Source organism: Pelecanus crispus, chromosome 3 (genome assembly GCF_030463565.1).
Source record: "Pelecanus crispus isolate bPelCri1 chromosome 3, bPelCri1.pri, whole genome shotgun sequence".
NCBI lineage: Eukaryota > Metazoa > Chordata > Aves > Pelecaniformes > Pelecanidae > Pelecanus > Pelecanus crispus.
Window position 1 is genome coordinate 132,967,123 of NC_134645.1, and position 26,442 is coordinate 132,993,564.

At 73.9% G+C, this 26,442-nt stretch overlaps 3 protein-coding genes across 4 annotated transcripts; 1 reads left to right on the plus strand and 2 right to left on the minus strand.

Moving 5' to 3' along the window:
- The first annotated feature begins 4,352 nt into the window (after nt 1-4,352).
- LOC142593256 (ketohexokinase-like) lies at nt 4,353-7,889 on the plus strand. Its single transcript, XM_075707764.1, has 9 exons — nt 4,353-4,450; nt 4,532-4,648; nt 4,882-5,016; nt 5,560-5,632; nt 5,712-5,858; nt 6,434-6,522; nt 6,612-6,769; nt 7,739-7,818; nt 7,857-7,889. Exons 1-9 carry the CDS (start codon nt 4,353-4,355, stop codon nt 7,887-7,889), a joined length of 930 nt encoding a protein of 309 aa, XP_075563879.1.
- Nucleotides 7,890-8,483: 594 nt separating this feature from the next.
- LOC142593257 (cell growth regulator with EF hand domain protein 1-like) lies at nt 8,484-11,310 on the minus strand. Its single transcript, XM_075707765.1, has 6 exons — nt 11,231-11,310; nt 10,762-10,833; nt 9,570-9,640; nt 9,350-9,474; nt 9,094-9,267; nt 8,484-8,651 (listed from the first exon to the last, which is right to left on the minus strand). Exons 1-6 carry the CDS (start codon nt 11,308-11,310, stop codon nt 8,484-8,486), a joined length of 690 nt encoding a protein of 229 aa, XP_075563880.1.
- Nucleotides 11,311-16,213: 4,903 nt separating this feature from the next.
- On the minus strand, nt 16,214-19,815 carry PREB (prolactin regulatory element binding). 2 transcript variants are annotated; one of them, XM_075707791.1, is made up of 9 exons: nt 19,681-19,815; nt 18,326-18,521; nt 17,904-18,115; nt 17,576-17,656; nt 17,381-17,505; nt 16,885-17,058; nt 16,741-16,813; nt 16,445-16,604; nt 16,214-16,308 (listed from the first exon to the last, which is right to left on the minus strand). In XM_075707791.1, the coding sequence occupies exons 1-9, from the start codon at nt 19,813-19,815 to the stop codon at nt 16,214-16,216; spliced, it is 1,251 nt and encodes a 416-aa protein (XP_075563906.1). The 2 variants fall into 2 exon arrangements, with proteins under 2 accessions (XP_075563906.1, XP_075563907.1); XM_075707792.1 differs by lacking the exon at nt 16,885-17,058.
- Nucleotides 19,816-26,442: the final 6,627 nt, after the last annotated feature.

Sequence of the window (26,442 nt, forward strand, 5' to 3'; positions counted from 1 at the left end):
GACCTCGAAGATCACCCAGTCCAACCATTGACCTTGAAGATCACCCAGTCCAACCATTGACCTCGAAGATCACTCAGTCCAACCATTGACCTTGAAGATCACTCAGTCCAACCATTGACCTTGAAGATCACCCAGTCCAACCATTGACCTCGAAGATCACCCAGTCCAGCCATTGACCTTGAAGATCACTCAGTCCAACCATTGACCTCGAAGATCACCCAGTCCAGCCATTGACCTTGAAGATCACTCAGTCCAACCATTGACCTCGAAGATCACCCAGTCCAACCATTGACCTTGAAGATCACCCAGTCCAACCATTGACCCAACACTGCCAAGCCCACACTAAACCAGTTGAGGGGAGAGGAAGAATTTCATCTTTCCTGGCTTGGTGGCTGGATTATTTTTAATGAAAGTAAAACCAGGAATCATGGAATCATTGAGGTTGGCAAAGACCTTCAAGATCATCCAGTCTGTTGACCTGACACTACCAAGTCCACACTAATTAAGGAAGGGGGAAGAATTAATTTCGTGTTTCCTGGCTTGGTGGCTGGATTATTCTTTAATGAAAGTAAATACTAAGAATCATTATGGTTGGAAGAGATCTCCAAGACCATCAGCCCAACCATCACCCCAACACCCCCATGGCCACCAAACCATGTCCCCCAGTGCCACCTCTGCCCGTTTGTTGAACCCCTCCAGGGCTGGGGACTCCCCCACCTCTCTGGGCAGCCTGGTCCAGTGCTTGGCCACTCTTTCCGTGAAGAAATTTCTCCCAATATCCAACCTAAACCTCCCCTGGCGCAGCTTGAGCCCATTTCCTCTCGTCCTATCGCTAACTACTTGGGAGAAGAGCGCGAAGGCAGGTTAATGATTACGCGTTAGGCCGGCGCGGGGATGCAGGACGCATAAATAAGGGGATGGAATCCCAGCTTGGCGTCCTTGAGTTGTGGAATTCTTCCACCTTGCACCCTGCGCGGAACAAAGCGACGCCTCCTTCGAGGCCATTTCGGGTTTCGGGAGCTTTATTGCCAGGTTAAGGCGCCCAGCACGTGCCGACCCACGCCTGCACCCCACACGCTAAGGAGGTTTAGGTTGGATATCGGGAGAAATTTCTTCACGGAAAGAGTGGCCAAGCACTGGACCAGGCTGCCCAGAGAGGTGGGGGAGTCCCCAGCCCTGGAGGGGTTCAACAAACGGGCAGAGGTGGCACTTGGGGACATGGTTTAGTGGGCATGGGGGTGTTGGGGTGATGGTTGGCTGATGATCTTGGAGATCTCTTCCAACCATAATGATTCTATTTACTTTCATTAAAAAATAACTCCGCCAGCACCGTCCCAGCCGCTCGGGGCTCAGCCCCAGGCAGCGGCTCAGCACCAGCAGCCATCGCTGCCCCTGCCCCGGGGGGATGGGGGAGAGAATCGGGGGAGTGGGAGTGAGAAACACTCCTGGGCTGAGAGAAGAACAGGTTAATAATGGAAATAAAGTAATATAATAATAATAACAATAATGATACACGAAGCAAGTGATGCCCAATGCAATTGCTCCCCACCCGCCGGCCGATGCCCAGCCAGTTCCCAGCAGCGATCGCTGCTCCCCGGCCAACCCCCCCAGTTTCCATACTGCCCATGACGCCGTATGGTATGGAATGGCCCTTGGGGCAGTTGGGATCAACTCTCCTGGCTGTGCCCCCTCCCAGCTCCTTGTGCCCCTGGCAGAGCAGGGGGAGCTGCAAAGCCCTTGACTTAGTGCAAGCACTGCTCAGCACCAACTGAACCATCGGTGCGTTATCAGCGTTATTCTCATCCTAAATCCAACCCACAGCGCTGTGCCTGCTGCTGGGAAGAAAATGAACTCTATCCCAGCCCAAACCAGGACAGCAAGCGGTGCCCAGCGCAGCCGCCCAGCACCCGCCGGCCGGTGCCCAGCCCGTCCCCCAGCAGCGATGGCTGCCCCCGGCCAACCCCCCCAGCTCCCACACTGCCCGTGACGCCGGGCGGGATGGGATGGCCCTTGGGGCAGTCGGGGTCGGTGTCCTGGCCGTGCCCCCTCCCGGCTCCTCGTGCCCCCGGCACAGCGGGGGCAGCGGGAAAGCTGGCGAGCGCGGGGGCTCGGGGCGCACGGGGCTGCAGCAGGAGGGGCGAGCGCTGGCGCCGGGGCTGGGGGGCCATGGGGGAAGGGACCCCCCCCAAGCTGGGGGGAGCGGGGGGAAGGGACCCCCCCAGCGCCCAGCTCTGCGCGGGGCCGGGGGGGCCGGGGATGGGGCCGGGGCCCAGCAGGGAGCGAGCTCCAGGGGCAACGGGTGTGCAAGGGGGGGGCAATGGTGCATGCGTGCGTGCAGGGGGGGGGTGTGCATGCATGACGGGTGTGCAAGTGTGCAGGAGCATGCACGGATGTGTGCAGGGTGGGGGGTGTGCAGGGTGGGGGGGTGTGGAGGGTGGGGGGGTGTGTGCAGGGTGGGGGCGCAGGGGGTGTGCAGGGTGGGGGGGTGTGCGGGGGGGGGGTGTGCGGGGGGGGGTGTGCATGCATGATGGGTGTGCATGTGTGCAGGAGCATGCACGGATGTGTGCAGGGTGGGGGGCGGCAGGGTGGGGGGGGTGTGTGCAGGGTGGGGGGGTGTGCAGGGGGTGTGCAGGGGTGCGTGCAGGGTGGGAGGTGTGCATGCATGATGGGTGTGCATGTGTGCAGGAGCATGCACAGATGTGTGCAGGGTGGGGGCTGTGCAGGGTGGGGGTGTGTGTGCAGGGTGGGGGGTGTGCATGCATGATGGGTGTGCATGTGTGCAGGAGCATGCACAGATGTGTGCAGGGTGGGGGGTGTGCATGCATGACGGGTGTGCATGTGTGCAGGAGCATGCACAGATGTGTGCAGGGTGGGGGGTGCGGGCGTGTGTGCAGGGGGATGGGGGGTGCACAGGGCCGGGTATATGCAGGGGTGCGCGCGTGTGCGGGGGCGTGCAGGGTGGGGGGGTGCGTGCAGGGGTGCAGGGGGTGCGTGCAGGGTGCGTGCGTGTGTCTGTGTGTGTCTGCGTGTGCATGTGTGCAGGGTGCGTGCATCTGCGTGTGCGTGTCTGTGTGTGCATGAGTGTGCAGGGTGCGTGCGTGTGTGTGCGTGTCTGTGTGTCCATGTGTGCGTGCCTGTGTGTGCACAAGTGTGCGTGTGTGCAGGGTGTGTGTAGTGCGTGTCCATGTGTCTGTGTGTGCACGTGTGCAGGGCGTGTGTCTGTGTGCCTGTCCGCGTGCCTGTGTGTGCACGAGTGTGCAGGGTGTGTGTAGCGTGTGTCTGCGTGTGCACAAGTGTGCAGGGTGCGTGCGTCTGTGTGTGTGCGTGTCTGTGTGTCCATGTGTGCGTGCCTGTGTGTGCACAAGTGTGCGTGTGCGCAAGCGTGCGTGTAGCGCGTGTCTGTGTGTCTGTGTGTGCACGTGTGCAGGGCGTGTGTCTGTGTGCCTGTCCGCGTGCCTGTGTGTGCACGAGCGTGCAGGGTGTGTGTAGCGTGTGTGTGCGTGTCTGTGTGTGCACGAGTGTGCACGTGTGCAGGGTGCGAGCATCTGCGTGTCTGTGTGTCTGTGTGTGCACGAGTGTGCACGTGTGCAGGGTGCGAGCATCTGCGTGTCTGTGTGTCTGTGTGTGCACGAGTGTGCACGTGTGCAGGGTGCGAGCATCTGCGTGTCTGTGTGTCTGTGTGTGCACGAGTGTGCAGGGTGCGTGCGTCTGTGCGTGTGTGCGTGTCTGTGTGTGCGTGCCTGCGTGTGCACAAGTGTGCATGTGTGCGTAGCGTGTGTCTGCGTGTGCACGAGTGTGCACGTGTGCAGGGCGCGTGTCTGTGTGCCTGTCCGCGTGCCTGTGTGTGCACGAGCGTGCAGGGTGCGTGTGCGTGCGTGCAGCACGCGCAGGGGTGTCCCCGTGCCCGCAGGAGTGTGCAGGGTGCCCGTGCAGCACGCGCAGGCCGCGTCTCGTCTCGTGCGCTCCCGCCCGTGGAGCGCGCGCAGCCCCGCGCCCTGCCCCCCCCACCCCACCCCCGGCCCCGGCGATTCTGCGCATGCGCGGCGGGCGCGCGCGGCCGGGGAGGGGGCGTGGCCTAAGAACGGCCTCGCCCTTCTCCCGCCCCGCCCCTCCACGCAGCGGCCGCGGCGGCGAGCTCCGATTGGCGGCGCCGCGAGGGGGCGTGACGCGGCGGGGGGCGGGCGCCGAGCTCCGATTGGCGGCGCCGCGAGGGGGCGCGAGGCGGCGGGGGGAGCGTCGAGCTCCGATTGGCGGCGCCGCGAGGGGGCGTGAGGCGGGGGGCGCGCCCTGATTGGCTGGGCGGGGCGGGGCCCGCGGGGCCGGTGCCGGTGGCGGAGCGGAGCGGGCCCAAGATGGCGGCGGGCGAGAAGCGGATCCTGTGCGTGGGGCTGGCGTGCCTGGACATCATCAGCGTGGTGCAGGCCTACCCGGCCGAGGACTCCGACACCAGGTAGGCCCGGGGCGGCGGCGGCGGCGGCGGCGGCTCTCCCCGGGGCCCGGCCCGGTGCCCACGGCCCCGCCGCCGCCGCAGGTGCCTGTCGCAGCGGTGGCAGCGCGGCGGGAACGCCTCCAACTCCTGCACGGTGCTGGCGCTGCTGGGAGCCCCCTGCGCCTTCATGGGCTCGCTGGCCCCCGGCCGCGCCGCCGAGTAAGTGGGGTGCGGGGGGTCCCCGGGGCAGGGGGCGGGGGTCCCGGGGCCGCCCCGCCTTGACGCCCCCGCCGGCAGCTTCGCCCCGGGGTGGGCGTGACCCAGGCGGTGCCGCAGCCCGCCCGCCCGCCCGCTGCCGCCGTCGTCGCCGTCGTCGCCAGCCGGGGCGCCCGCGCCGCCCCGCACGCCGGTGGGCGCGCGGTGCCCCTCACCCCGCTCTCCGCCCCCCAAAGTTTCATCGCGGCGGATTTCCAGCGCCGGGGCGTGGACCTGACGCACGTGGCCTGGCAGCCCCGCGGGGACGTGCCCTGCGCCTGCTGCGTCGTCAGCGCCGCCAGCGGCTCCCGGACCATCGTGCTCCACGACACGTAAGGCTGCCAGCCCTGGTCCCCAGCGCTCGGCCGGGACGGCTCGGCGCTGCGGCCCCCTCCCTGCCCTCGCCCCGGCCGAGCCGCGCACCCGGGGCCACCCCGGGGGTCTTACGGCCGCTTGGCAGAGGCTCTGCCGGCCGAGGGAGCCCCCCGCGCCAGTTTGGGCCATCCCCTCCAATTCCACACGCGCCATCGCTGCCAATCGTCCCCGCGCCCCCGTTGGCGGCGGCACCGCTGCGTGGCCACACGCTCCGGTGCTCGGGACGGCGCTGCCGCGCCGGTGCCGCCGGCGTCCTCGCCCTGGCAGAGGCCCGGCCGCGCTCACGCGGGTTGCGCTTGGCTGTCGAGCATCGCCGGGCACCGCCGGGCGTCGCCGGCCCCTCCGGCTCCGGCAGCTCGAGCCCGGCCGCCGCCGCGCCGCCCTTTGAGCCCGTTTCGGGGTCCCGCCGCGCCATCGTTAATGATCCACCCGGCCGGCGCCGCCCCCGGCGCTGCCCTTCATCCCCGGCCGGGGATCCCCGCCTGACCCCCGCCCCGCAGGGACCTGCCCGACGTGACGGCCCGCGACTTCGAGCGCGTCGACCTCTCCCGGTACAAGTGGATTCACTGGGAGGTGAGCCCGGGGCGGCGGAGGGGGGGGACCGCGGGGCGGGGACCCCCGGGCCCGGTGCCAGGGTGTCGTGCGGCCGCAGGCCCGCAACGCGGCGGAGCAGGCGGCCATGATGCGGCGCGTGGAGCGGCACAACCGGGCCCGGCCGGCGGCCGAGCGCGTCGGCACCTCGGTGGAGGTGGAGAAGCCGCGGGAGGAGCTGCTGCCGCTGATGGCGCTGGGCCACGTGGTGCGGGGCGGGGCCAACCGGGGTGTGGCCGGAGGGGAGGGGCCTGGCAGGGTGTGGCTCCAGAAGGGGCGTGGCCTCGATGGGGCGGGGCTCCAGGGGGCGGGGCCAAAATGGGGCAGGGCCAGGGGCTGGTCCTGGCTGTTGGGGGGCAGCAGGGGGGGGGTCGGGGGGCAGTGGAGGGGCTTTGGAGGTAGTTGGGGGGGTTGGGGGGTGCAGGGGGTGTTGGGGGGCGGTGGGGGGGGTGCAGGGGGGGTTCGGGGGGCAGCAGGGGGGTTTGGGAGGCAATGGGGGGGTGTTGGGGGGCAGTAGGGGGTATGGGGGCAGCAGGGGATATTGGGGGGTGCAGGGGGGTGTTGGGGGGCAGCAGGGGGGTATGGGAAGCAGCAGGGTGGGTTGGGGGTTGGTGGGGGTCGCAGGGCTGGGGGTGGGGTACGGGGGGTGCAGCTGGAGCCCTGGGGCGCAGTCAGGGAGCGGGGGGGGGGCACGGTGTGCAGGGGCGCAGCGGGGGGGGTCTGGGGGTGCAGCAGGGCCGGGGGTGCTGGGGGACGTCGCCCGCCCCAGCCCCTGTCCCGCAGGTGTTCATCAGCAAGGACGTGGCCCAGCATTTCGGGTACCGGTCGGCCCCCGAGGCGCTGCGGGGGCTGCGCGGCCGCGTGCAGCCGGGGTAGGGGGGTGCGGGAGGGGTGCGGGTCAGGGCGGGGGGGCGCGGCCGCACCCCGCACCCACCACCCCCCCACCTTCCCCCCCCCCCAGGGCCACGCTGATCTGCGCCTGGGCCGAGCAGGGGGCCGACGCCGTGGGGCCCGGCGGGGAGCTGGTGCACTCGGACGCCTTCCCCCCGGAGACCCTCGTGGACACGCTGGGCGCCGGCGACACCTTCAACGCCGCCGTCATCTTCGCGCTCTCGGCAGGTGGGCACGGCACGGCCACGGCACGGCCACGGCACGGCTCAGCTCGGCACGGCTCAGCCCGGCACGTCCATGGCATAGCTTGGCACAGCCATGGCTCAGCTCGGCCCGGCACGGCATGGCTTGACATGGCACAGCATGGCTCAGCTCGGCATGGCACGGCTATGGCACAGCTCAGCCTGTCATGGCACGGCTTGACATGGCACAGCCATGGCATGGCTCAGCTCGGCATGGCACAGCTCGGCTCGGCACGGCATGGCTCAGCTTGGCATGGCACGGCCATGGCACGGCATGGCTCAGCTCAGCATGGCTCAGCCCGGCACGTCCATGGCATAGCTCGGCCTAACACGGCATGGCTTGACATGGCACAGCCATGGCATAGCTTGGCACGGCATGGCTCAGCTCGGCATGGCACAGCCGTGGCACAGCTCAGCTCAGCACGGCTCAGCCTGGCACGGCCATGGCATAGCTCAGCTCAGCCCGGCATGGCACGGCTTGGCATGGCACAGCCATGGCGTAGCTTGGCTCGGCATGGCTCGGCTCAGCATGGCACGGCCATGGCACGGCTCAGCCTGGCACGGCCATGGCATAGCTCAGCTCAGCCCGGCATGGCACGGCTTGGCATGGCACAGCCATGGCATAGCTTGGCACAGCATGGCTCAGCTCAGCATGGCACGGCCATGGCACAGTTCAGCCCAGCTCAGCACGGCACAGCCGTGGCACAGCTCAGCTTGGCCCGGCACGGCACAGCATGGCCCAGCCATGGCATAGCTTGGCACAGCGTGGCACGGCACGGCCATGGCATAGCTCGGCACAGTACGGCTCAGCTCAGCCCGGCATGGCACATCTTGGCACGGCACGGCCATGGCGTAGCTCGACTCGGCACAGCACGGCTCAACTCGGCACAGCATGGCATAGCCATGGCACGGCCCGGCACGGCACGGCGGCACTGACGAGCTGCCCGTTCGCCAGGGAGGAGCCTGCAGGACGCCATCACCTTCGGCTGCCGGATGGCGGGCAGGAAATGCGGGATCCAGGGCTTCGACGGCATCGTCTGCGACCCCCCCCCCGCCCCCCGGGCACCCCGCAGCCCCGCTGCCCCGCGCTCCCCCCACCCCAATAAAGCCCCGCGCCGCCCCCCGTGCCGTGCCGGGGGCCGCGCTGACCGCACCGACCACGGCCCGGGCGAGCGCCGGCAGCAGCGCCTGTATTGCTCCATCCCGCCGCGTTACGGGGGCGAGTGCCCCCCGGCCTCCCCCGCCCCACTGCGGGCTGGGGGGCAGCGGGGTGTGCAGGGACCCCCCCCCCCCCCCTCCGTGAGCCCGCAGCAGTGGGGGCACCGGAGCCGCCGTGGGGCTGGCACAGCCCTGCCCGTGGCCCCCCACCGCCTACCCCTCCCCAGGGTCCCCCCAAACTGGGGCTGCCTCTTCCTCGGGGGCTCCAGCCTGGGGGGCTTCCTCTGCCTCCATGGCTCCGTCCTGGGGGGCTTCGGACCCAGGGGCTCCAGCCTGGGGGGCTCCAGCCTGGGGGGCTCCATGCTGGGGGGCTTCAGCCTGGGGGGCTCCATGCTGGGGGGCTTCCTCTGCCTCCATGGCTCCGTCCTGGGGGGCTTCGGACCCAGGGGCTCCAGCCTGGGGGGCTCCGTCCTGGGGGGCTTCAGCCTGGGGGGCTTCCTCTGCCTCCATGGCTCCGTCCTGGGGGGCTTCGGACCCAGGGGCTACATCATGGGGGGCTCCATGCTGGGGGGCTCCATGCTGGGGGGCTCCATGCTGGGGGGCTTCAGCCTGGGGGGCTCCATGCTGGGGGGCTTCCTCTGCCTCCATGGCTCTGTCCTGGGGGGCTTCAGACCCAGGGGCTTCAGCCTGGGGGGCTCCGTCCTGGGGGGCTTCGGACCCAGGGGCTACATCATGGGGGGCTCCATCTTGGGGGGCTCCATGCTGGGGGGCTTCCTCTGCCTCCATGGCTCCGTCCTGGGGGGCTTCGGACCCAGGGGCTCCAGCCTGGGGGGCTCCGTCCTGGGGGGCTCCATGCTGGGGGGCTTCAGCCTGGGGGGCTTCCTCTGCCTCCATGGCTCCGTGCCGGGGGGCTCCGTCCTGGGGGGCTCCGTCCTGGGGGGCTCCATGCTGGGGGGCTTCCTCTGCCTCCATGGCTCCGTCCTGGGGGGCTTCGGACCCGGGGGCTTCGGACCCAGGGGCTCCAGCCTGGGGGGCTCCGTCCTGGGGGGCTCCATCCTGGGGGGCTTCCTCTGCCTCCATGGCTCCGTGCCGGGGGGCTCCATCCCAGGGGGCTGCCTGCCCCCGTGCCGTGCCGTGCCCTGGCCCGCTCACCCCCGCGTGCCCCCCGGGCGCAGCCCCAGCCCCTGCCAGCGTCCCCCCGCGTTGCTGCCGCAGGGGCTGCCCTGGGGGGCCCCGGCCGGGCGAGAGCAGCAGCTCGGGGGGGTCCAGGAGCCCGTCCCGGCTCAGGTCCTGCCTCTCCAGGGCTCGGTCCACCAGCGCGGCCACCTGCGGGGACGGGGCGCGGGCGGGGTGAGGGCCCGGCCTGGGGTCTCCGTGGGGCGCGCGGGGCCGCCCCCGTGGCACCTACCAGGTCGGGGTCCGGCCGCCCCCCGTCCCGCTGCGCCAGCACCGCGCCCAGCAGCTGCAGCAGCTCCAGCCCGTCCAGGCGCCCGCTCCGGTCGTGGTCGTGCAGCACGAAGAGGTAGAGCAGGGCTGCGGGGCAGAGGGTGCCGTGGGGCAGAGGGTGCCGTGGGGCTGGGGGTCGCGGCCCTGCCCCTCGCCGGACCCCCGGCGCCGCGCGGCCTTACCCTGCTCCCGCGTCATGGCCTCCGCGTCCCGCTCCGGCGGGCCCAGGCTCCTCACCGCGCTCCGCAGCAGCCTGGGGACGGTGGGGACGGGGTGGGCGCTCACCACCCTGCCCCACGGCCTGCCCCATGGCCGCCCTGCCCCACGGCCTGCCCCAGGGCCGCCCTGCCCCACAGCCTGCCCCATGGCTGCCCTGCCCCCACGGCCTGCCCCATGGCCGCCCTGCCCCACGGCCTGCCCCAGGGCCACCCTGCCCCATGGCCTGCTCCGTGGCCTGCCCCAGGGCCGCCCTGCCCCACAGCCTGCCCCACGGCCGCCCTGCCCCACAGCCTGCCCCATGGCTGCCCTGCCCCACGGCCTGCCCCATGGCCGCCCTGCCCCATGGTCTGCCCCATGGCCGCCCTGCCCCACAGCCTGCTCCACGGCCTGCCTCATGGCTGCCCTGCCCCACAGCCTGCCCCACAGCCAGCCCCAGGCTGCCCTGCCCTATAGTTGTCCCCAGGGCCACCCTGCCCCACAGCCTGCCCCATGGCCACCCTGCCCCACAGCCTGCCCCAGGGCTGCCCTGCCCCATAGCTTGCCCCAGGGCTACCCTGCCCCACAGCCTGCCCCAGGGCCGCCCTGCCCTATAGCTGTCCCCAGGTCCACCCTGCCCCACAGCCAGCCCCAGGGCCACCCTGCCCTATAGCTGTCCCCAGGGCTGCCCTGCCCTATGTGCCCAGGGCTGCCCTGCCCTATAGCTGTCCCTATGGCCACCCTGCCCCACAGCCTGCCCCAGGGCCACCCTGCCCTATAGCTGTCCCCAGGGCCAGCCTGCCCCATGGCCACCCTGCCCCATGGCCGCCCTGCCCCACAGCCTGCCCCATGGCCACCCTGCCCCATGGCCGCCCTGCCCCACAGCCTGCCCCAGGGTCACCCTGCCCTATAGCTGTCCCCGGGGCCACCCTGACCCACAGCCTGCCCCATGGCCACCCTGCCCCATGGCCGCCCTGCCCCACAGCAAGCCCCAGGGCTGCCCTGCCCTATAGCTGTCCGTGGGGCCACCCTGCCCCACAGCCAGCTGGGCACTGCCTGTGCCCTCTCCCCACCTGCCCCCGCCCCGGGTGACCCTCAATGTGCAGCCCCCCGGGCCGGGGGCGCAGGGCCCGGTGCTATGGGGCTCCGTGGGGCTCTGTGGGGCTCCGTGGGACTCACGGCAGTGTGGGCGGCTCCGTGCTCAGTGGGTCGGGCTCAGGATCCAGCTTCATGGCCACAGGGGCCTCAGGCCTGGCCAGGAGATGGGGGGGGGGGGGGGGGGGGGGGTTACCTGTGCCCCTGGGTGGGGGCAGCGAGGGGGGGGGTGCCCGCCCCAATGTCCCCACAGTGCCCCACGCAGCGGCCCCTCCACCCACGGCCCCCGCAGCCCTGTCCCTCGCCACACACCCCCAGACCCCTGCGCCCCCCCAGCCGCACGCCCCTGCCACGTCCATGCACCCCACCCGCACCCATGCACCCCAGCTGTACCGGTGCCCCCAAACCACTCCTGCACCCCCGGACCCGTGTCCCCCCCGAACCTGCGCCCCCTGTACCTGTCTCCCCCCATACCTGTGCCCCCCATACCCGTGCCTCCCATACCTGTGCCCCCCCCATACCTGTGCCCCCCCATACCTGTGCCCCCCCATACCTGTGCCCCCCAGCCTTGGGGGCAGCCCGCGCCGCCGGGGCCAGCAGCAGCAGCAGCAGCAGCAGCAGGAGGTTCCTCATCCCGCGACCTGGGGCTGCAGCCGGGCGAGAGCGGCCGGGTGGGTGCCCTGGGCTGGGGGCGCCGTGCCCGGCCGTGGGGGGGGGGTGGGGGGCCCGGGGGGGCCCTGGGAATCCGGCGTTTGGGGGGGGGGGGGGCCGCTCTGCACGCGGTGCTTCCACACTCGGGGTCACAGCGTGGTCCTGGAGACCCCCCCAGCCCCTCCGGCTGCTGCTCCTGTGCCAGCCCTGCCTGCAGCCCCTGCCTGCAGCCCCTGCAGCCCCTCCTGCCCTGCCTGCAGCCCCTCCTGCCCCTGCAGCCCCTCCTGCCCCTGCAGCCCTGCCTGCAGCCCCTGCAGCCCCTCCTGCCCCTGCAGCCCCTCCTGCCCCTGCAGCCCTGCCTGCAGCCCCTGCAGCCCTCCTGCCCTGCCTGCAGCCCCTGCAGCCCTGCCTGCAGCCCCTGCAGCCCTCCTGCCCTGCCTGCAGCCCCTGCAGCCCTGCCTGCAGCCCCTGCAGCCCTCCTGCCCTGCCTGCAGCCCCTGCAGCCCTGCCTGCAGCCCCTCCTGCCCCTGCAGCCCCTCCTGCCCCTGCAGCCCTGCCTGCAGCCCCTGCAGCCCTGCCTGCCCCTGCAGCCCCTCCTGCCCCTGCAGCCCTGCCTGCAGCCCCTGCAGCCCCTCCTGCCCCTGCAGCCCTGCCTGCAGCCCCTGCAGCCCCTCCTGCCCCTGCAGCCCCTCCTGCCCCTGCAGCCCTGCCTGCAGCCCCTGCAGCCCTCCTGCCCTGCCTGCAGCCCCTGCAGCCCTGCCTGCAGCCCCTGCAGCCCTCCTGCCCTGCCTGCAGCCCCTGCAGCCCTGCCTGCAGCCCCTCCTGCAGCCCCTGCAGCCCCTCCTGCCCCTGCAGCCCTGCCTGCTGCCCCTGCAGCCCCTGCTACCCCCTGCAGCCCTGCCTGCTGCTCCTGCCTGCAGCCCCTGCAGCCCTGCCTGCCCTGCCTGCAGCCCCGCCCGCGCTGGGTGCGCACCCCGGCCCCCCGGCCCGGGTGGAGCAGCAGCCCCGGGGGGGCGGGGAGCTCCGGGCAGCGGCCGCCGGCGCCAGCGCGGCCAGGACACGGCGGCACGGCCGGGGGCACCGGGGGCACGCGGCGGGGCACGGCTCGCGCTGCGCACGCTGCTCGCGCTGCTCACACTGCTCGCACTGCGCACTGTTCGTGCCACGCGCTGCACACTCCACACACACTGCTCGCACTGCACGCACCGCTCACACCCTTCACGCTGCCCACAGTGTGCACACTCCACACGCACTGCTCACGCTACACACTGCTCACGCTGCACACGCTGCTCACACTATTTGCACTACTCACACTGCACACGCTGCTCACGCTGCTGACACTGCTGACGCTGCACACACTGCTCACACTGCTCACACTACTCACGCTGCACACACTGCTTACGCTGCACACACTGCTTACGCTGCTCACGCTACACGCTGCTCACATCACTCACACTGCACACCACTCATGTTGCACACACTGCTCATGCTGCACATTGCTCATGCCATTCACACTGCACACTCCACACACACTGCTCACACTGCACATGCTGTCCACACTGCTCACACTGCTCATGCTGCTCACGCTGTTCACACTGCTCACGCTGTTCACACTGCTCACACTGCGCACACTGTACACGCTGCACACACTGCTCACACTGCTCACACTGCACACACTGTACACGCTGCTCACACTGCTCACACTGCGCACACTGTACACGCTGCTCACACTGCTGACGCTGCACACACTACTCACACTGCACACACTGTACACGCTGCTCACACTGCTGACGCTGCACACACTGCTCACACTGCGCACACTGTACACGCTGCTCACACTGCTGACGCTGCACACACTACTCACACTGCGCACACTGTACACGCTGCTCACACTGCTGACGCTGCACACGCTGCTCACACTGTGCACACTGTACACGCTGCTCACACTGCTGACGCTGCTCACACTGCTGACGCTGCACACACTGTACACGCTGCTCACACTGCTCACGCTGCTCACACTGTACACGCTGCTGACGCTGCTCACGCTGCTCACACTGCTCACGCTGCTCACACTACTCACACTGTGCACACTGTACACGCTGCACACACTGCTGACGCTGCACACACTGCTCACCCTGCGCACACTGCTGACACTGCACACACTGTACACGCTGTTCACACTGCTCACGCTGCACACACTGCTCACGCTGTACACGCTGCTCACACTACTCACACTGCTGACGCTGCTCACACTGCTCACGCTGCTCACGCTGCTCACGCTGCACACGCTGCTCACACTGCTCACGCTGCTCACACTACTCACACTGCTGACGCTGCTCACACTGCACACACTACTCACACTGCACACGCTGCACACACTGCTCACGCTGCTCACACTGCTCACGCTGCTCACGCTGCTCACTGCTCAGGCCGCAGCCCGTGCACGCTCCCAGGCACCGCGCACAGCGCCCGCCCCGATGCTCGCCCCGCTCCCAATCGCCCCCGGAGCCCCCGGCGCCCACTCACCCGGCCCCGCTCTCCCGTCTCGGCGCCGCCCGCCCCGCCCCGCCCCGCCCCGCCCCGGGCCACGTCGCCGCCACCTCCCCCCGCGCCGGCACCGCCACCGGTACCAGCCCCGGGCCCCGCCCCGCCCGCCGGGCCCTTCCCTGCCCGGGGGGATCAACCCCACCCGCGGCGGCTGCGGCCGCGCCCCGCCGGCAGCGCAGGGGTTAACCGGTGCCCTGCGCCCCTGCCCGCGACAAAGATGGCCGCCGGGGCCGCGCGCGCCCGCTCCGGGGCGGGGCTGTGGTGGGCGGAGTCGCGGCGGGGAGGGGGGGGACACCAATCCCCAGGGGCGAGGGCATCCCGGGGGCGGGGCCACCCCTCGGGGGCGGGGGCCATGACCACCAATCGGGGGCGGGCCCACTCCTGGGGGCGGGGTCATGGCCACCAATCGGGGACGGAGCCACCTCTGGGGGCGGGGCCATGGCCACCAATGGGGCGGAACCATCCCTCGGGGGCGGGGCCACCCCGGGGGGGCGGGGCCATGGCCACCAATCGGGGCCGGAGCCATCCCTTGGGGGCGGGGCCACTCCTGGGGGCGGGGCCACGGCCACCAATCGGGGACGGAGCCACTTCTGGGGGCGGGGCCATGGCTACCAATGGGGCGGAGCCACCCCTCGGGGGCGGGGCCACCCCGGGGGGCAGCGATGGCCGCAGAGGGGCCCCGGCCCCGCCCCCCCGAGCAGCCCCGCTGACCGAACCCCCCCCGCCCCGCAGCGGCCGCTGCCACCGGCACCCGCAGCCCCACGCCCGCCCGCCGCACCGCTGCTCCCGGGCCTCACCGGCAGCAGCCGCACCGGTTACCGGCTCGGTCTGGCGCACCGGTTACCTGCTGCACCCGTTACCGGCTCGGTCTGGCGCACCGGTTACCTGCTGCACCCGTTACCGGCTCGGTCTGGTCCACCAGTTACCGGCTCGGCCCAGTGCCCGGTTACCTGCTGCACTGGTTACCTGGCTCAGCCCGGTGCACCGGTTACCTGCTTGGCCCAGTGCGCCGGTTACCTGCTGCACCGGTTACCAGCTCGGCCCAGTGCGCCGGTTACCTGGCTCAGCCCGGTGCCCGGTTACCTGCTGCACCGGTTACCTGCTGCACTGGTTACCGGCTCAGCCCGGTGCCCGGTTACCTGCTGCACTGGTTACCTGCTGCACCGGTTACTGGCTCGGCCCGGTGCGCCGGTTACCGGCTCAGCCTGGTGAACCAGTTACCGGCTCGGCCCGGTGCCCGGTTACCTGCTGCACCGGTTACCTGCTGCACTGGTTACCGGCTCGGCCTGGTGCCCGGTTACCTGCTGCACTGGTTACCTGCTGCACCGGTTACTGGCTCGGCCCGGTGCGCCAGTTACCGGCTCAGCCTGGTGAACCAGTTACCGGCTCGGCCCGGTGCACCGGTTACCTGCTGCACCGGTTACCTGGCTCGGCCCGGTGCGCTGGGCCGGCCGCAGCCCCGCCAGCTCCGTGGTGCTCACCGGGGCAGGGAGCTGCTGGTGGGCGAGACCCCCAGACCCCCGAAACCCCCCGGCAGAGCCGGGACAAGCCGCCAGCCCCCAGCTCCGCTCCCCCCTCAGACCCCCCGGACCTTCTGCGCCAGCAACCGCGAGGACGCGGCGACGGCCATCGCCCGCGTCAAGCGCCGGTACCCCGCGGGCCCCGCTGCTGGCCGGGGGCAGCTCCTTAGGTGGGTACGGGCACCCCCGCGCCGCGGAGGGGCCGGGGCGGCGATTTTTGGCCGCCCCTGACCGGCTGCGCCGCAGGACGCAGGTGCTGAACCACCTGGGGCGGCGGGGGCTCTTCGCCCCGTTCATCGCCGCTGTCCGCGAGCACGGCGAGGAGCTGCGGCAGCTGGAGGGGGACGGCGCCGGGGAGGGGGCTGCGGGGTGGGGTGACGCCTGAGCCCCCCCCAGTAAACCCACAGAGCGGCAGCCGTGTGTCCGTGGGCTGGGGAGGGGGTCCCGGAGCAGCCCCCCGAGCCGGGAGCAGCGCCGGGGCCGGCCCCGCTCCCCCCCCAGCACAGACGGGACAGCGCTGCCTTCGCGCTCCAGTTTTAATGGCAGCAGCGGGGCGGAGGGCAGGCGGGACCCCCTCCTCCCCGGGGCCCAGCCCCGCGCCGCAGCGCGGCGGGGCGCAGTCCTGCGGGGCCGGGGCCCCACGCGGCTCCCGGGGCCCTCGTCCGCTCCCCGAGCGCCAGCGGGGACGGCGGGGCCGGGGCTGGTCCCTCGTCTGCTTCAGAGTCTGCTTGGGGGGTGCGGCGGCGCGGCAGAGGCTGGCCAGCCTGCGGGGTCCGTCCCTGGCGCCCGGAGGGGGTCCATCCTGGCGCCCGGGGGTCCTAGAGGAAGCCCGGGAAGGCGAGCTGCAGCAGCAGGATGGCCACCACGATGAGTCCGGCGCAGAGCAGCAGCAGCAGCCAGACAGGGAGGGAACCTGCGGAGGACGGAGGGGTGAGGACGGGTGCCGCGGCCCCCCACGTGTGCCGAGGCCGTCCCGCTGCGGGCTGGGGAGCGGCAGTAGGGACCCCAGCGCCCACGGCAGCGCCCACGGCAGCGCCCACAGCACCTACGTCGGCTGGGCAGCAGGTGCAGCTTGCAGCGGCTGTCGACGGCCACGCTGAGCAGGGCGGCCTCGTTCCCCGCCAGCAGCTCCCGTCCGCGCCGGCTCTCGGGGACGAAGGCCACGTCCGTCACCACGATGCCGTGCGCTTCCTTCACGTAGTACAGCCTCTGCGGGGCAGGAGCGAGGGGTGGTCCCGGGCAGCCTGGCCCCAGGAGGGCACCGGGGGGGTACCGGGGCTGCCCCCACGCCCCTCCCCGCCCAGCCAGCCGCTGCCCAGAGGGACCCGCCGCCCGCGCCGCTCACCTGCAGCGAGAAGGCGATGTGGATGGCGACAGAGCCCGTCACCGTGCCCAGCCCCAGGAAGGTGCCCGAATCACTGCAGGGGGAAGGCCGGTGAGCGGAGGCCGGCGCAGCCCCCAGCCCCACGCCCGCCCGGCCCCGGGGTACCTGACGGAGAGGCAGGAGATCACCTCGCTGCCGCAGGGCCGGGTCAGCAGCGGCAGGAAGCTCTTGCCGTCCCACTTGGTCAGGTAGCAGGGCGGGGGGCGGCGCTCCCGCTTGTGGGGCACCTGCACCGTGTAGAGCCGCAGCGCCCCGGCGTTGTCCTCCACGGCCCCGAACCTGCCCCAGGAGAGCACGGGGTGCGTCGGTCCCTGCGGCCAGCACGGTCCCCGCGGCCAGCACCGCCACCCGCCCTTCACCCGCTGGGGCCCAGCACCCTCCCCTCCTCACCTCCCCTCTACCAAAGCCAAACCTGCACCCAGACCCCCCCCCCCGCCAAAGCGCACGGCACCCCGCTCCCTCCCCCAGCCCGGGGAGCCGCTCCCTGCAGACGCGGCAGGGGCCGGGAGGAGGCTCGGCGTGCCCCAGGCGACGCCTCGGCGTGTCCGGTCCGTGGGGGTGGTCCGTGCCCAGCCCCCCGCCCGCGTGCCGCGACCCTCACCGGCAGGCCTGGTAGCGGTAAGCCTTGTCGGGGATGCCGGGCAGGTTCTCGTTCCAGCGCAGCCCCGTCACCAGCTGGTCCTGCTGCCACACGCAGCACTGGAAGTCTCGTCCCGCCGTCACCACCTGTGCGCAGAGAGCACGGGCGTCCGAGGATGGCTCTCCCCGCGGGGCCGGGGAGCCGCCCGCCGCTCACCTTGTTGTCGGGGCCCAGCGCGATGTCCTCGATCTCCCCGTCGTGGGCTTTGAACTCCAGCATCTTCTTCATGCTGGGGAACTGCAAAGGGCAGAGCAGGCGCTGGAGCCGCGCCCCACGGGCCGGGGCCCCACGGCAGCACCAGGTCCCCGCCAGCCGCAGCGCCCAGGGTCGCTCGGGAAAGGTGTCAGGAAGACGCAGCGTTACGGAACCACAAGCACCGCTGACGCGGCGCTGCCGATCTGGCGCTGCCGGGGCCCGGCCTTCCCCGCCAGACACGCGCTGCCGCCGGCACGGCGACGCCTGGCCCGGCTCCCCCCATGCCCACCTCCCATAGGCGGAGGAAGCCGTCGGCACCGCCGGTGACGAGCAGAGAGCAGTCGGCGTTGAAGCGGACAGCCTTCTGCAGGGCGTCGGGGCTGAAATCCGTGCGGACGCTGTGCAGGCTCTCCACCGTCACCTCGCTCGTCTGGCTCTGCGTGTCGCCCTGCCCCGCCGGGCTGGGGCCCTTCCGCTTCCGCGGCCCCTTCTCCCCGCTGCCTGCGGCGGGGCAGGCGACACGGAGCCCTGACACAGCTCCCCACCGCCGGGCGGGCCGAGCCAGGGGGCCCGGGGCAGGCAGGAGCCCCCCGCAGCACCGCCCCACCTCCCAAACACCCCACAGACCAGCCAGCCCCCCGCGGCCCACCCAACAGCGCCCAGGGCAGGGGCTGCGGCACCGACCCCTCCCCGGGGAGAGTGGGGCCTCACCGTTCCATCCGGCCGAGCCGCTCTTGGCCTCGGGCGCCTGCAGGCTGAAGCGGAGGATGTGGCAGCTGGCGTCCTGCCCCGCCGCGATGATGTCGTCGGCCAAGGCCATGGTCATGGTGGCACGGGTCTCGGTGTCGTGGGAGTGGAGCAGGGAGGCGCTGAGCTGCCCCCCGATCTGCTCCAGCTGCAGGAAGTGCTGCAGGACGGGGCTCGGCCTCAGCACCCAGCACCCAGCACACACCCGGCTCCGCAGCGGGGACCTGCACCGGGGCCGGCCGCCGCCCCACGTCCCCCCCGGGGCCGCCCCACGTCCCCCCCAGGGCCACCCTACGTCCTGTCCCCCATCGGGGCCACCTCACCTTCCCCCCTGGGGCCGCCCCACATCCTGTCCCCCATCAGGGCTACCCCGTCCCCTCCCGGGACCACCCCACATCCCGTCCCCCCCGGGGCCACCCCACGTCCCCCCCGGGGCTGCCCCACGTCCTGTCCCCCCCCCGGGACCGCCCCACGTCCCCCCCTGCCACCCCATGTCCCGTCCCCTGCTGCGGCTGCCCCACGTCCCCCCCGGGGCCACCTCTCCTTCCCCCCCGGGGCCACCCCACGTCCTGTCCCCCATCGGGGCTGGCCCACATCCCGTTCCCCCCCGGGGCCGCCCCATGTCCCCCCCTGCAGCCCCATGTCCTGTCCCCTCCTGGGGCCACCCCACGTCCTGTCCCCCCGAGGGGAGCCCCACATCCCACCCGAGGCCACCCCATGTCCCCCCCCGGGGCCACCCCACATCCTGTCCTCCCCCGGGGCCGCCCCATGTCCCGTCCCCTGCCGGGGCCACCCCACGTCCCCCCCGGGGCCACCTCACCTCCCCCTCCGGGGCCACCCCACGTCCCCCCCGGGGTCGCCCCCCAGCACCTGGCTGCTGCCGCCGCCTTCACCCCGCACCGGGCCCCTCCTCCCCGCCGAGGCCCCCGGCGCCCACCCGCGCCCCCGGGCCCGCAGCCCCCCCCAGGCCCGCAGCCCCCCCAGGCCCGCAGCCCCCCCCGGGCCCGCAGCCCCCCCCCGCCCGCAGGCCCCCCCCGGGCCCGCAGCCCCCCCCCGGGCCCGCAGCCCCCCCAGGTCCGCAGCCGCCGCCCGCAGCCCCCCCAGGCCCGCAGCCCCCCCGGGCCCGCAGCCCCCCCCAGGCCCGCAGCCCCCCCAGGCCCGCAGCCCCCCCCGGGCCCGCAGCCCCCCCCGGGCCCGCAGCCCCCCCAGGCCCGCAGCCCCCCCCAGGCCCGCAGCCCCCCCCAGGCCCGCAGCCCCCCCGGGCCCGCAGCCCCCCCGGGCCCGCAGCCGCCGCCCGCAGCCCCCGCGCCGAGCCGCACCACGCCGTTGCGGATGCCGGTCTTGGCGGCGCCGCCGCCGCCGGCGGTGATGGCGAGGGGCCGGCGCGGGTGCAGGCGGACGGTGTAGAGCGGGAAGGGCGCCCGGTACAGCTCGGCCGGCCGCCGCGGCGCCATGGCTGCGCCGCACACGTCAGCGCGCCGCTGCGTCACCGCGCCGCCGCCACGCACGCCCCGCCCCCAGCCCCGCCCCCTACCGCCAGAGCCCCGCCCCTCCTCTCCACTCCCTCCCCCGAGCCCTGAGCCCCGCCCCCGCGGCAAGACCACGCCCCCTCCGAACACAGCCACGCCCCGCCGCCCGAGCCCCGCCCCCTCTGCCCACAGCCCCGCCCCTCCGGCCATAGCACCGACTCCGTCGCCCGCAGCCACGCCCCTCCGTCCTCAGCCACGCCCCTCGGGCCATAGCCACGCCCCTCCGGCCATAGCCACACCCCCTCCGGCTATAACCACACCCCCTCCGGCCTCAGCCCCGCCCCTCCGGCCATAGCCACGCCCCATCCGTCCTCAGCCACGCCCCTCAGGCCATAGCCACGCCCCTCAGGCCATAGCCACACCCCCTCTGTCCTCAGCCTCGCCCCCTCCGGCCTCAGCCACGCCCCTCCGGCCATAGCCACACCTCCTCCGTCCTCAGCCCCGCCCCTCCGGCCATAGCCACGCCCCATCCGTCCTCAGCCACGCCCCTCAGGCCATAGCCACGCCCCTCAGGCCATAGCCACACCCCCTCCGTCCTCAGCCTCGCCCCCTCCGGCCATAGCCACGCCCCCCCGTCCTCAGCCACGCCCCTCAGGCCATAGCCGCGCCCCCTCCGGCCTCAGCCACGCCCCCTCCGTCCTCAGCCACGCCCCTCCGGCCATAGCCACACCCCCTCCGTCCTCAGCCTCGCCCCCTCCGTCCTCAGCCCCGCCCCTCCGGCCATAGCCACGCCCCCTCCGTCCTCAGCCCCGCCCCTCCGGCCATAGCCACGCCCCCCCCCGCCCCAGTCCCGGGGGGGGGCCCTGGCCTGCCCCCACCACCCCCCCCCGCAGTGGGGCAGCGCCCGCGCGGGGCCGTGGGGCACCCCCTGTGCCCCCCCCCCAGGGCTGGGGCTGCCCCACTGCAGCCCGGCTGAGGACCCCCCCCCGTGGGCCCCGTCCCTGGGCAGCAGCCCCCACCCCCCGTGGGGGCCCTGCGCCGCCTGGGCCAGGCTCGCCCCCCTCGCCCCGCTCCCCCCGGTGCCAGCGGTCACGGGGGGGCACGCCGCCCGGCCCCACGGCGGCGGGGGAGCGCCTCGGCAGCGCGGGCACGGGGCGCAGGGCGGGGGTCCCCCCCGGCCGCCTCGCCGCGCCTCCCCCATCCCGGCCTTGACCCGGCTGCGCCCTCCCGCGCCGCCGGCCACGCCGGCACCCACGGCGCTGCGGGCGCCGGGGCCCGAGCCGGGGGGACGGGGGCTGGGGTGGGGATGGCGCAGCCCCCAGCGGGCCCCGGGGTGCTGGTGGGACCCCCCGTGCGGGCCCAGCGCTGCAGGCAGCCGCCTGCCCCCCGCGCCAACGCCAGGCCGCCGTGCCGCGGGCAGGGCCTCGGGCGCGCGGGGCTGCACGTGGGGCCGGGGCGCGGTGCGAGCCCTGCCCGGAGCGGGGTCCGTGCCCACGGTGCCCTCCCCCGCCGTTTGGGGGTCCCGCGCGGCTCCCGCTGGGCCGGGCCGTGGGGCGAGCGGGGCTCCCCGTGGGCGGCCGCGGGCCGGGGGAGGCTCCGGCTGGGACAGCCCCGAATCCTCCCGCTCGTCGCACGGTGCCAAGGAGCGGGAGGCCGGACGCCCGCCCAGGCGAGGCCGCGGGCCGGGCCGTGCCGGGAGGCGGCGGGGGGACGCGACGGCCCTCCCCGGGGCACCCCGACCCACCGGCGCTTCGCGGGGCCGAGGCGCGGGCGGAAGGCGGACGGGAGCCCCCGGCATGGCCGAGAGCGCCGGGGCAGGCGCCGGCGAGGGGCGCGGAGCGGGGCCGGCCATCACGCACGGCTGCCCCCCGGCCAGCGCTGCCCCCGGATCCCGGGGGAGGAGAGGGGCCCGCAGCCCCCCGCGAGCCGCCCGGCGCTGCCGGGGAGCGGGCGCGGGCAGGACCCCGGTGTCGTCGGGGAGCCCCCCGGTGTCGTCGGGGAGCCCCCCGGTGTCGTCGGGGAGCCCCCCCGGCAGCAGGGCAGGTAAGGAGCCGGCCGAGCGCGGGGCCCGGGGTCGCGCCTGCCGCCCCTCGCCCCGCCGCAGCGGAGCCGGGTGCTGCGGGGGTCCCGGGGGGCTGCCGGGGGAGGGGGTGCACGGCGGGCAGCACCAGCACGCCCGATGGGGCGCAGGTCACGGGCGGCGCTGAGCCCAGCGCGGCGCGGGCAGGGGGGCACGGGCTGCCCCACGGCACACGGGTGGGTGGGACGCAGCCGTGGGGGGCACGGACCCCCCGCCCATCCAAGGCCGCCCAGGGCACGGGTGGCATCGGGGGGGGGGGGGACGGGTGCTGTCCCCATCCCGTTGCGGGTGACGGGGCCTTGCCCCGGCCTCGGCCGCTGGCCCTGGGCCGGCTCAGCCCCCGCTCTCGCCGCAGGGCCCCCCGGGGCTGCCGTGCCCCCCGAACGCTGCGCGGGAGCGGGGCCGGGTGCGGGCGCTGCGCCGGGCTTTCCTGTCGCTGCAGGCCGCCCTGCCCGCCGTGCCCCCCGGCACCAAGCTCTCCAAGCTGGACGTCCTGGTCCTGGCCACCGGCTACATCGCCCACCTCAGCCACGCGCTGGGCCGCGGGCCCCCCCCCGCCCCGCGCACACCCGCTGCTGCGCCCCGTGAAGGTGAGGCCCGGGCACCCCTGCCTCGGGGCCAGCACGGCCCCCGGGGTCCCCCCTGCACGATGGCGCCCGCTCCCTGCCGCCCCCCATCCTGCCCCCTGCACGCCAGCACCCATTGCCTCGGCCTGCGGCCCCGCCACCCCGGGGTCCCCACCGTGCCCCCCACACACCAGTGATGGTCCCTGGGGTCCCCACCGTGCCCCCCACACACCAGTGATGGTCCCTGGGGTCCCCACCGTGCCCCCCACACACCAGCGATGGTCCCTGGGGTCCCCACCGTGCCCCCCACACACCAGTGATGGTCCCTGGGGTCCCCCCCCGTGCACCAGCGATGGTCCCTGGGGCTCCCCCCTTGCTCCCCCCACACCAGTGATGGTCCCTGGGGTCCCCCCCCGTGCATCATTGATGGTCCCTGGGGTCCCCACTGTGCCCCCCCCCCCCAACGATGGTCCCTGGGGTCCCCCCCCGTGCACCAGCGATGGTCCCTGGGGCTCCCCCCTTGCTCCCCCCACACCAGTGATGGTCCCTGGGGTCCCCCCCCGTGCACCAGCGATGGTCCCCGGGGTCCCCACCGTGCCCCCCCCCACACCAGTGATGGTCCCCGGGGTCCCCACCGTGCCCCCCACACACCAGCGATGGTCCCCGGGGTCCCCACTGTGCCCCCCCCCCCCAAAGATGGTCCCTGGGGTCCCCCCCCGTGCACCAGCGATGGTCCCCGGGGTCCCCACCGTGCCCCCCCCCACACCAGCGATGGTCCCTGGGGCCCCCCCCTTGCCCCCCCCCCACCAGCGATGGTCCCTGGGGTCCCCCCCCGTGCATCAGTGATGGTCCCTGGGGTCCCCACTGTGCCCCCCACACACCAGCGATGGTCCCTGGGGTCCCCCCCCCGTGCACCAGTGATGGTCCCTGGGGCTCCCCCCTTGCCCCCCCCCACCAGTGATGGTCCCTGGGGTCCCCACTGTGCCCCCCCCCACCAATGGTCCCTGGGGTCCCCCCCTGTGCACCAGCGATGGTCCCTGGGGCTCCCCCCTTGCCCCTCCCACACCAGTGATGGTCCCTGGGGTCCCCACTGTGCCCCCACCCCCAGTGATGGTCCCTGGGGCTCCTCCCTTGCCCCCCCCCCACCAGTGATGGTCCCTGGGGTCCCCACTGTGCCCCCACCCCCAACGATGGTCCCTGGGGTCCCCCCCGTGCCCCCCGCACACCAACGATGGTCCCTGGGGTCCCCCCCGTGCCCCTGTGCACCAGTGATGGTCCCTGGGGTCCCCCCGTGCCCCCCCCGCAACGATGGTCCCTGGGGCCCCCCCCCACAGCAGCGATGGTCCCCGGGGTCCCCCCCTTGCCCCCCCCCAACGATGGTCCCTGGGGCCCCTCCGCACACCAACGATGGTCCCGGGGCCCCCCCCGTGTCCCCGCACACCAGCAGTGGTCCCGGGGACCCCCCCCGTCCCCCCGGCCGCAGCAGGACAAGCCCCCCCCCGCCCAGCCCCGGCCCCCCGCCCTCTCTTGCAGAAGTGGCCGATGCGCTCCCGCCTCTACGCCGGCCCTTGGGGGGCACCCGGCCCTGACCCCCCCGCGGCAGCCGCAGCCACCAGCACCCACGAGCACCCAGGCCTGGGGGATGGCAGGCCGGCGACGGGCGACGGGCCCCCCTGACTGCCCGGGGACCCCCAAACCCGCTCTCCCCCCCCCGCAGCGCAGGGAGGCCCCGGCGTGGGGATCGGGGGGGCGGCAGCCAGCATGGGGGGGCAGCGCCAAGGGGATCCGCACCCCCATCCTGCGCGGGGGTCTGCGGGCTCCCTGCCCGCAGCGGGGCAGGACAGGGGGCGGCCCCCCCCGGGGTGGGCGCAGGGGGTGCAAACCCCACGCTGCCCAATGGGGCTGGGGGCCGTGCGGCCCCCCCCGCGGCAATAAAGCTGCAGCGAGCACCCACCTCCTGCCTCGGCGGCACCGGGGGCTGCGGGACGGACCCCCCCCCCACGGGACCCTCGCCCTGGCTTGGCTGTGCCCGGAGGCTGGGGCGAGGGGGGCCCTGCACCCCCCCAGCATTGAGCTGCACCCCCCCAGCTGCGCCCACCTGGCTCCCCCAGCCGGGCCCCCCCGCCGGCCCCGCGCCACGGGAAAGGGGCCAAGGCCAAGGCTGCCGCCGTAAATCTCCCCGCTGGCGAGGGTCCCGCTCCCGGGGGATGGCAGGGCCCCCCCGCTGCTTTGGGAGAGGGGGTCCCGCGTCCCCACGGGCTCCAGGGCCCCCCCGGGCTCCAGGGCCCCCCCGCTGCTTTGGGACAGGGGGTCCCGCGTCCCCACGGGCTCCAGGGCCCCCCCGCTGCTTTGGGAGAGGGGGTCCCGCGTCCCCACGGGCTCCAGAGCCCCCCCCCGCTGCTTTGGGAGAGGGGGTCCCGCGTCCCCACGGGCTCCAGAGCCCCCCCGCTGCTTTGGGAGAGGGGGTCCCGCGTCCCCACGGGCTCCAGAGCCCCCCCCGCTGCTTTGGGAGAGGGGGTCCCGCGTCCCCACGGGCTCCAGAGCCCCCCCGCTGCTTTGGGAGAGGGGGTCCCGCGTCCCCACGGGCTCCAGAGCCCCCCCCGCTGCTTTGGGAGAGGGGGTCCCGCGTCCCCACGGGCTCCAGGGCCCCCCCGGGCTCCAGGGCCCCCCCGCTGCTTTGGGACAGGGGGTCCCGCGTCCCCACGGGCTCCAGGGCCCCCCCGCTGCTTTGGGACAGGGGGTCCCGCGTCCCCACGGGCTCCAGAGCCCCCCCCCGCTGCTTTGGGAGAGGGGGTCCCGCGTCCCCACGGGCTCCAGGGCCCCCCCGCTGCTTTGGGAGAGGGGGTCCCGCGTCCCCACGGGCTCCAGAGCCCCCCCCCCGCTGCTTTGGGAGAGGGGGTCCCGCGTCCCCACGGGCTCCAGAGCCCCCCCGGGCTCCAGAGCCCCCCCCGCTGCTTTGGGAGAGGGGGTCCCGCGTCCCCACGGGCTCCAGAGCCCCCCCGGGCTCCAGGGCCCCCCCGCTGCTTTGGGAGAGGGGGTCCCGCGTCCCCACGGGCTCCAGAGCCCCCCCGCTGCTTTGGGACAGGGGGTCCCGCGTCCCCACGGGCTCCAGGGCCCCCCCGCTGCTTTGGGACAGGGGGTCCCGCGTCCCCACAGGCTCCAGGGCCCCCCCGGACTCCAGGGCCCCCCCGCTGCTTTGGGAGAGGGGGTCCCGTGTCCCCCCGGACTCCAGGGCCCCCCCGCTGCTTTGGGAGAGGGGGTCCCACGTCCCCACGGGCTCCAGAGCCCCCCCCCGCTGCTTTGGGAGAGGGGGTCCCGCGTCCCCACGGGCTCCAGGGCCCCCCCGCTGCTTTGGGAGAGGGGGTCCCGCGTCCCCACGGGCTCCAGAGCCCCCCCGGACTCCAGGGCCCCCCCGCTGCTTTGGGAGAGGGGGTCCCCGGGGGATGGCGGGGAGGGGGCTGCGTGCGGGCCTGGCCCAGGGGCTCCTCCGACACCTGCACTCCAGAGCCATTTATTGAGGCGACAAGGAAGCTGGAGACGGGTGACGGGGGGAGCTGGGAGGAGCGGGGGGGGCACTGGGAGCCCCGAGAGCGGCGCAGTAAGGCACATGGCCGGGCCGGGGGAACCGGGCCTCGTCCCGGCCCGGGGGGGCAGTGGGCACCGCTCCCACCCCTCCCCAGAACCGTGGCCCCAGACCCCCCCGGCCGGGGGGCAGGGGCCGGCGCGGGGGGGCCGGGGGGCTCGGGGCCAGCCCGTTGCGGGACAAACCTTGCGCTGGGTGCAGCGGGGGGCAGCCCGGCCGGCCCCCCCCCGGGGCAGGGAGCCAGCCCCTCCCGGTTATTTGGCAACGCGGCCACGTGCGGGCACCCCACGGAGGGGCCGAGCCCCCCGGCTGGCGGGGCACCGGGGAAGGGCACGGGGGGGTGGCCAGGACCCCCAAGCCGGGATTTTGGGGGGGGGGGGGGC

Bases quoted from the DNA above. Each gene is read 5' to 3' on its own strand.
- PREB (XM_075707791.1), bottom strand. From the start codon at position 19,815: ATGGCGCCGCGGCGGCCGGCCGAGCTGTACCGGGCGCCCTTCCCGCTC. The intron at 16,814-16,884 runs GTACCCCGGGGC...TTCCCCCTGCAG, and splicing joins ATCTCCTGCCTCTCCGTCAG to TGATTCGGGCACCTTCCTGG. The intron at 16,309-16,444 runs GTAGGTGCTGTG...CGTCCTCCGCAG, and splicing joins GCACCTGCTGCCCAGCCGAC to GTTCCCTCCCTGTCTGGCTG.
- LOC142593257 (XM_075707765.1), bottom strand. From the start codon at position 11,310: ATGAGGAACCTCCTGCTGCTGCTGCTGCTGCTGCTGCTGGCCCCGGCG. The intron at 10,834-11,230 runs GTATGGGGGGGC...TCTCCTGGCCAG, and splicing joins CCCAAGGCTGGGGGGCACAG to GCCTGAGGCCCCTGTGGCCA. The intron at 9,641-10,761 runs GTGAGTCCCACG...CACCGTCCCCAG, and splicing joins ACGGAGCCGCCCACACTGCC to GCTGCTGCGGAGCGCGGTGA.
- LOC142593256 (XM_075707764.1), top strand. From the start codon at position 4,353: ATGGCGGCGGGCGAGAAGCGGATCCTGTGCGTGGGGCTGGCGTGCCTG. The intron at 5,017-5,559 runs GTAAGGCTGCCA...CCCGCCCCGCAG, and splicing joins ACCATCGTGCTCCACGACAC to GGACCTGCCCGACGTGACGG. The intron at 6,770-7,738 runs GTGGGCACGGCA...CCCGTTCGCCAG, and splicing joins CATCTTCGCGCTCTCGGCAG to GGAGGAGCCTGCAGGACGCC.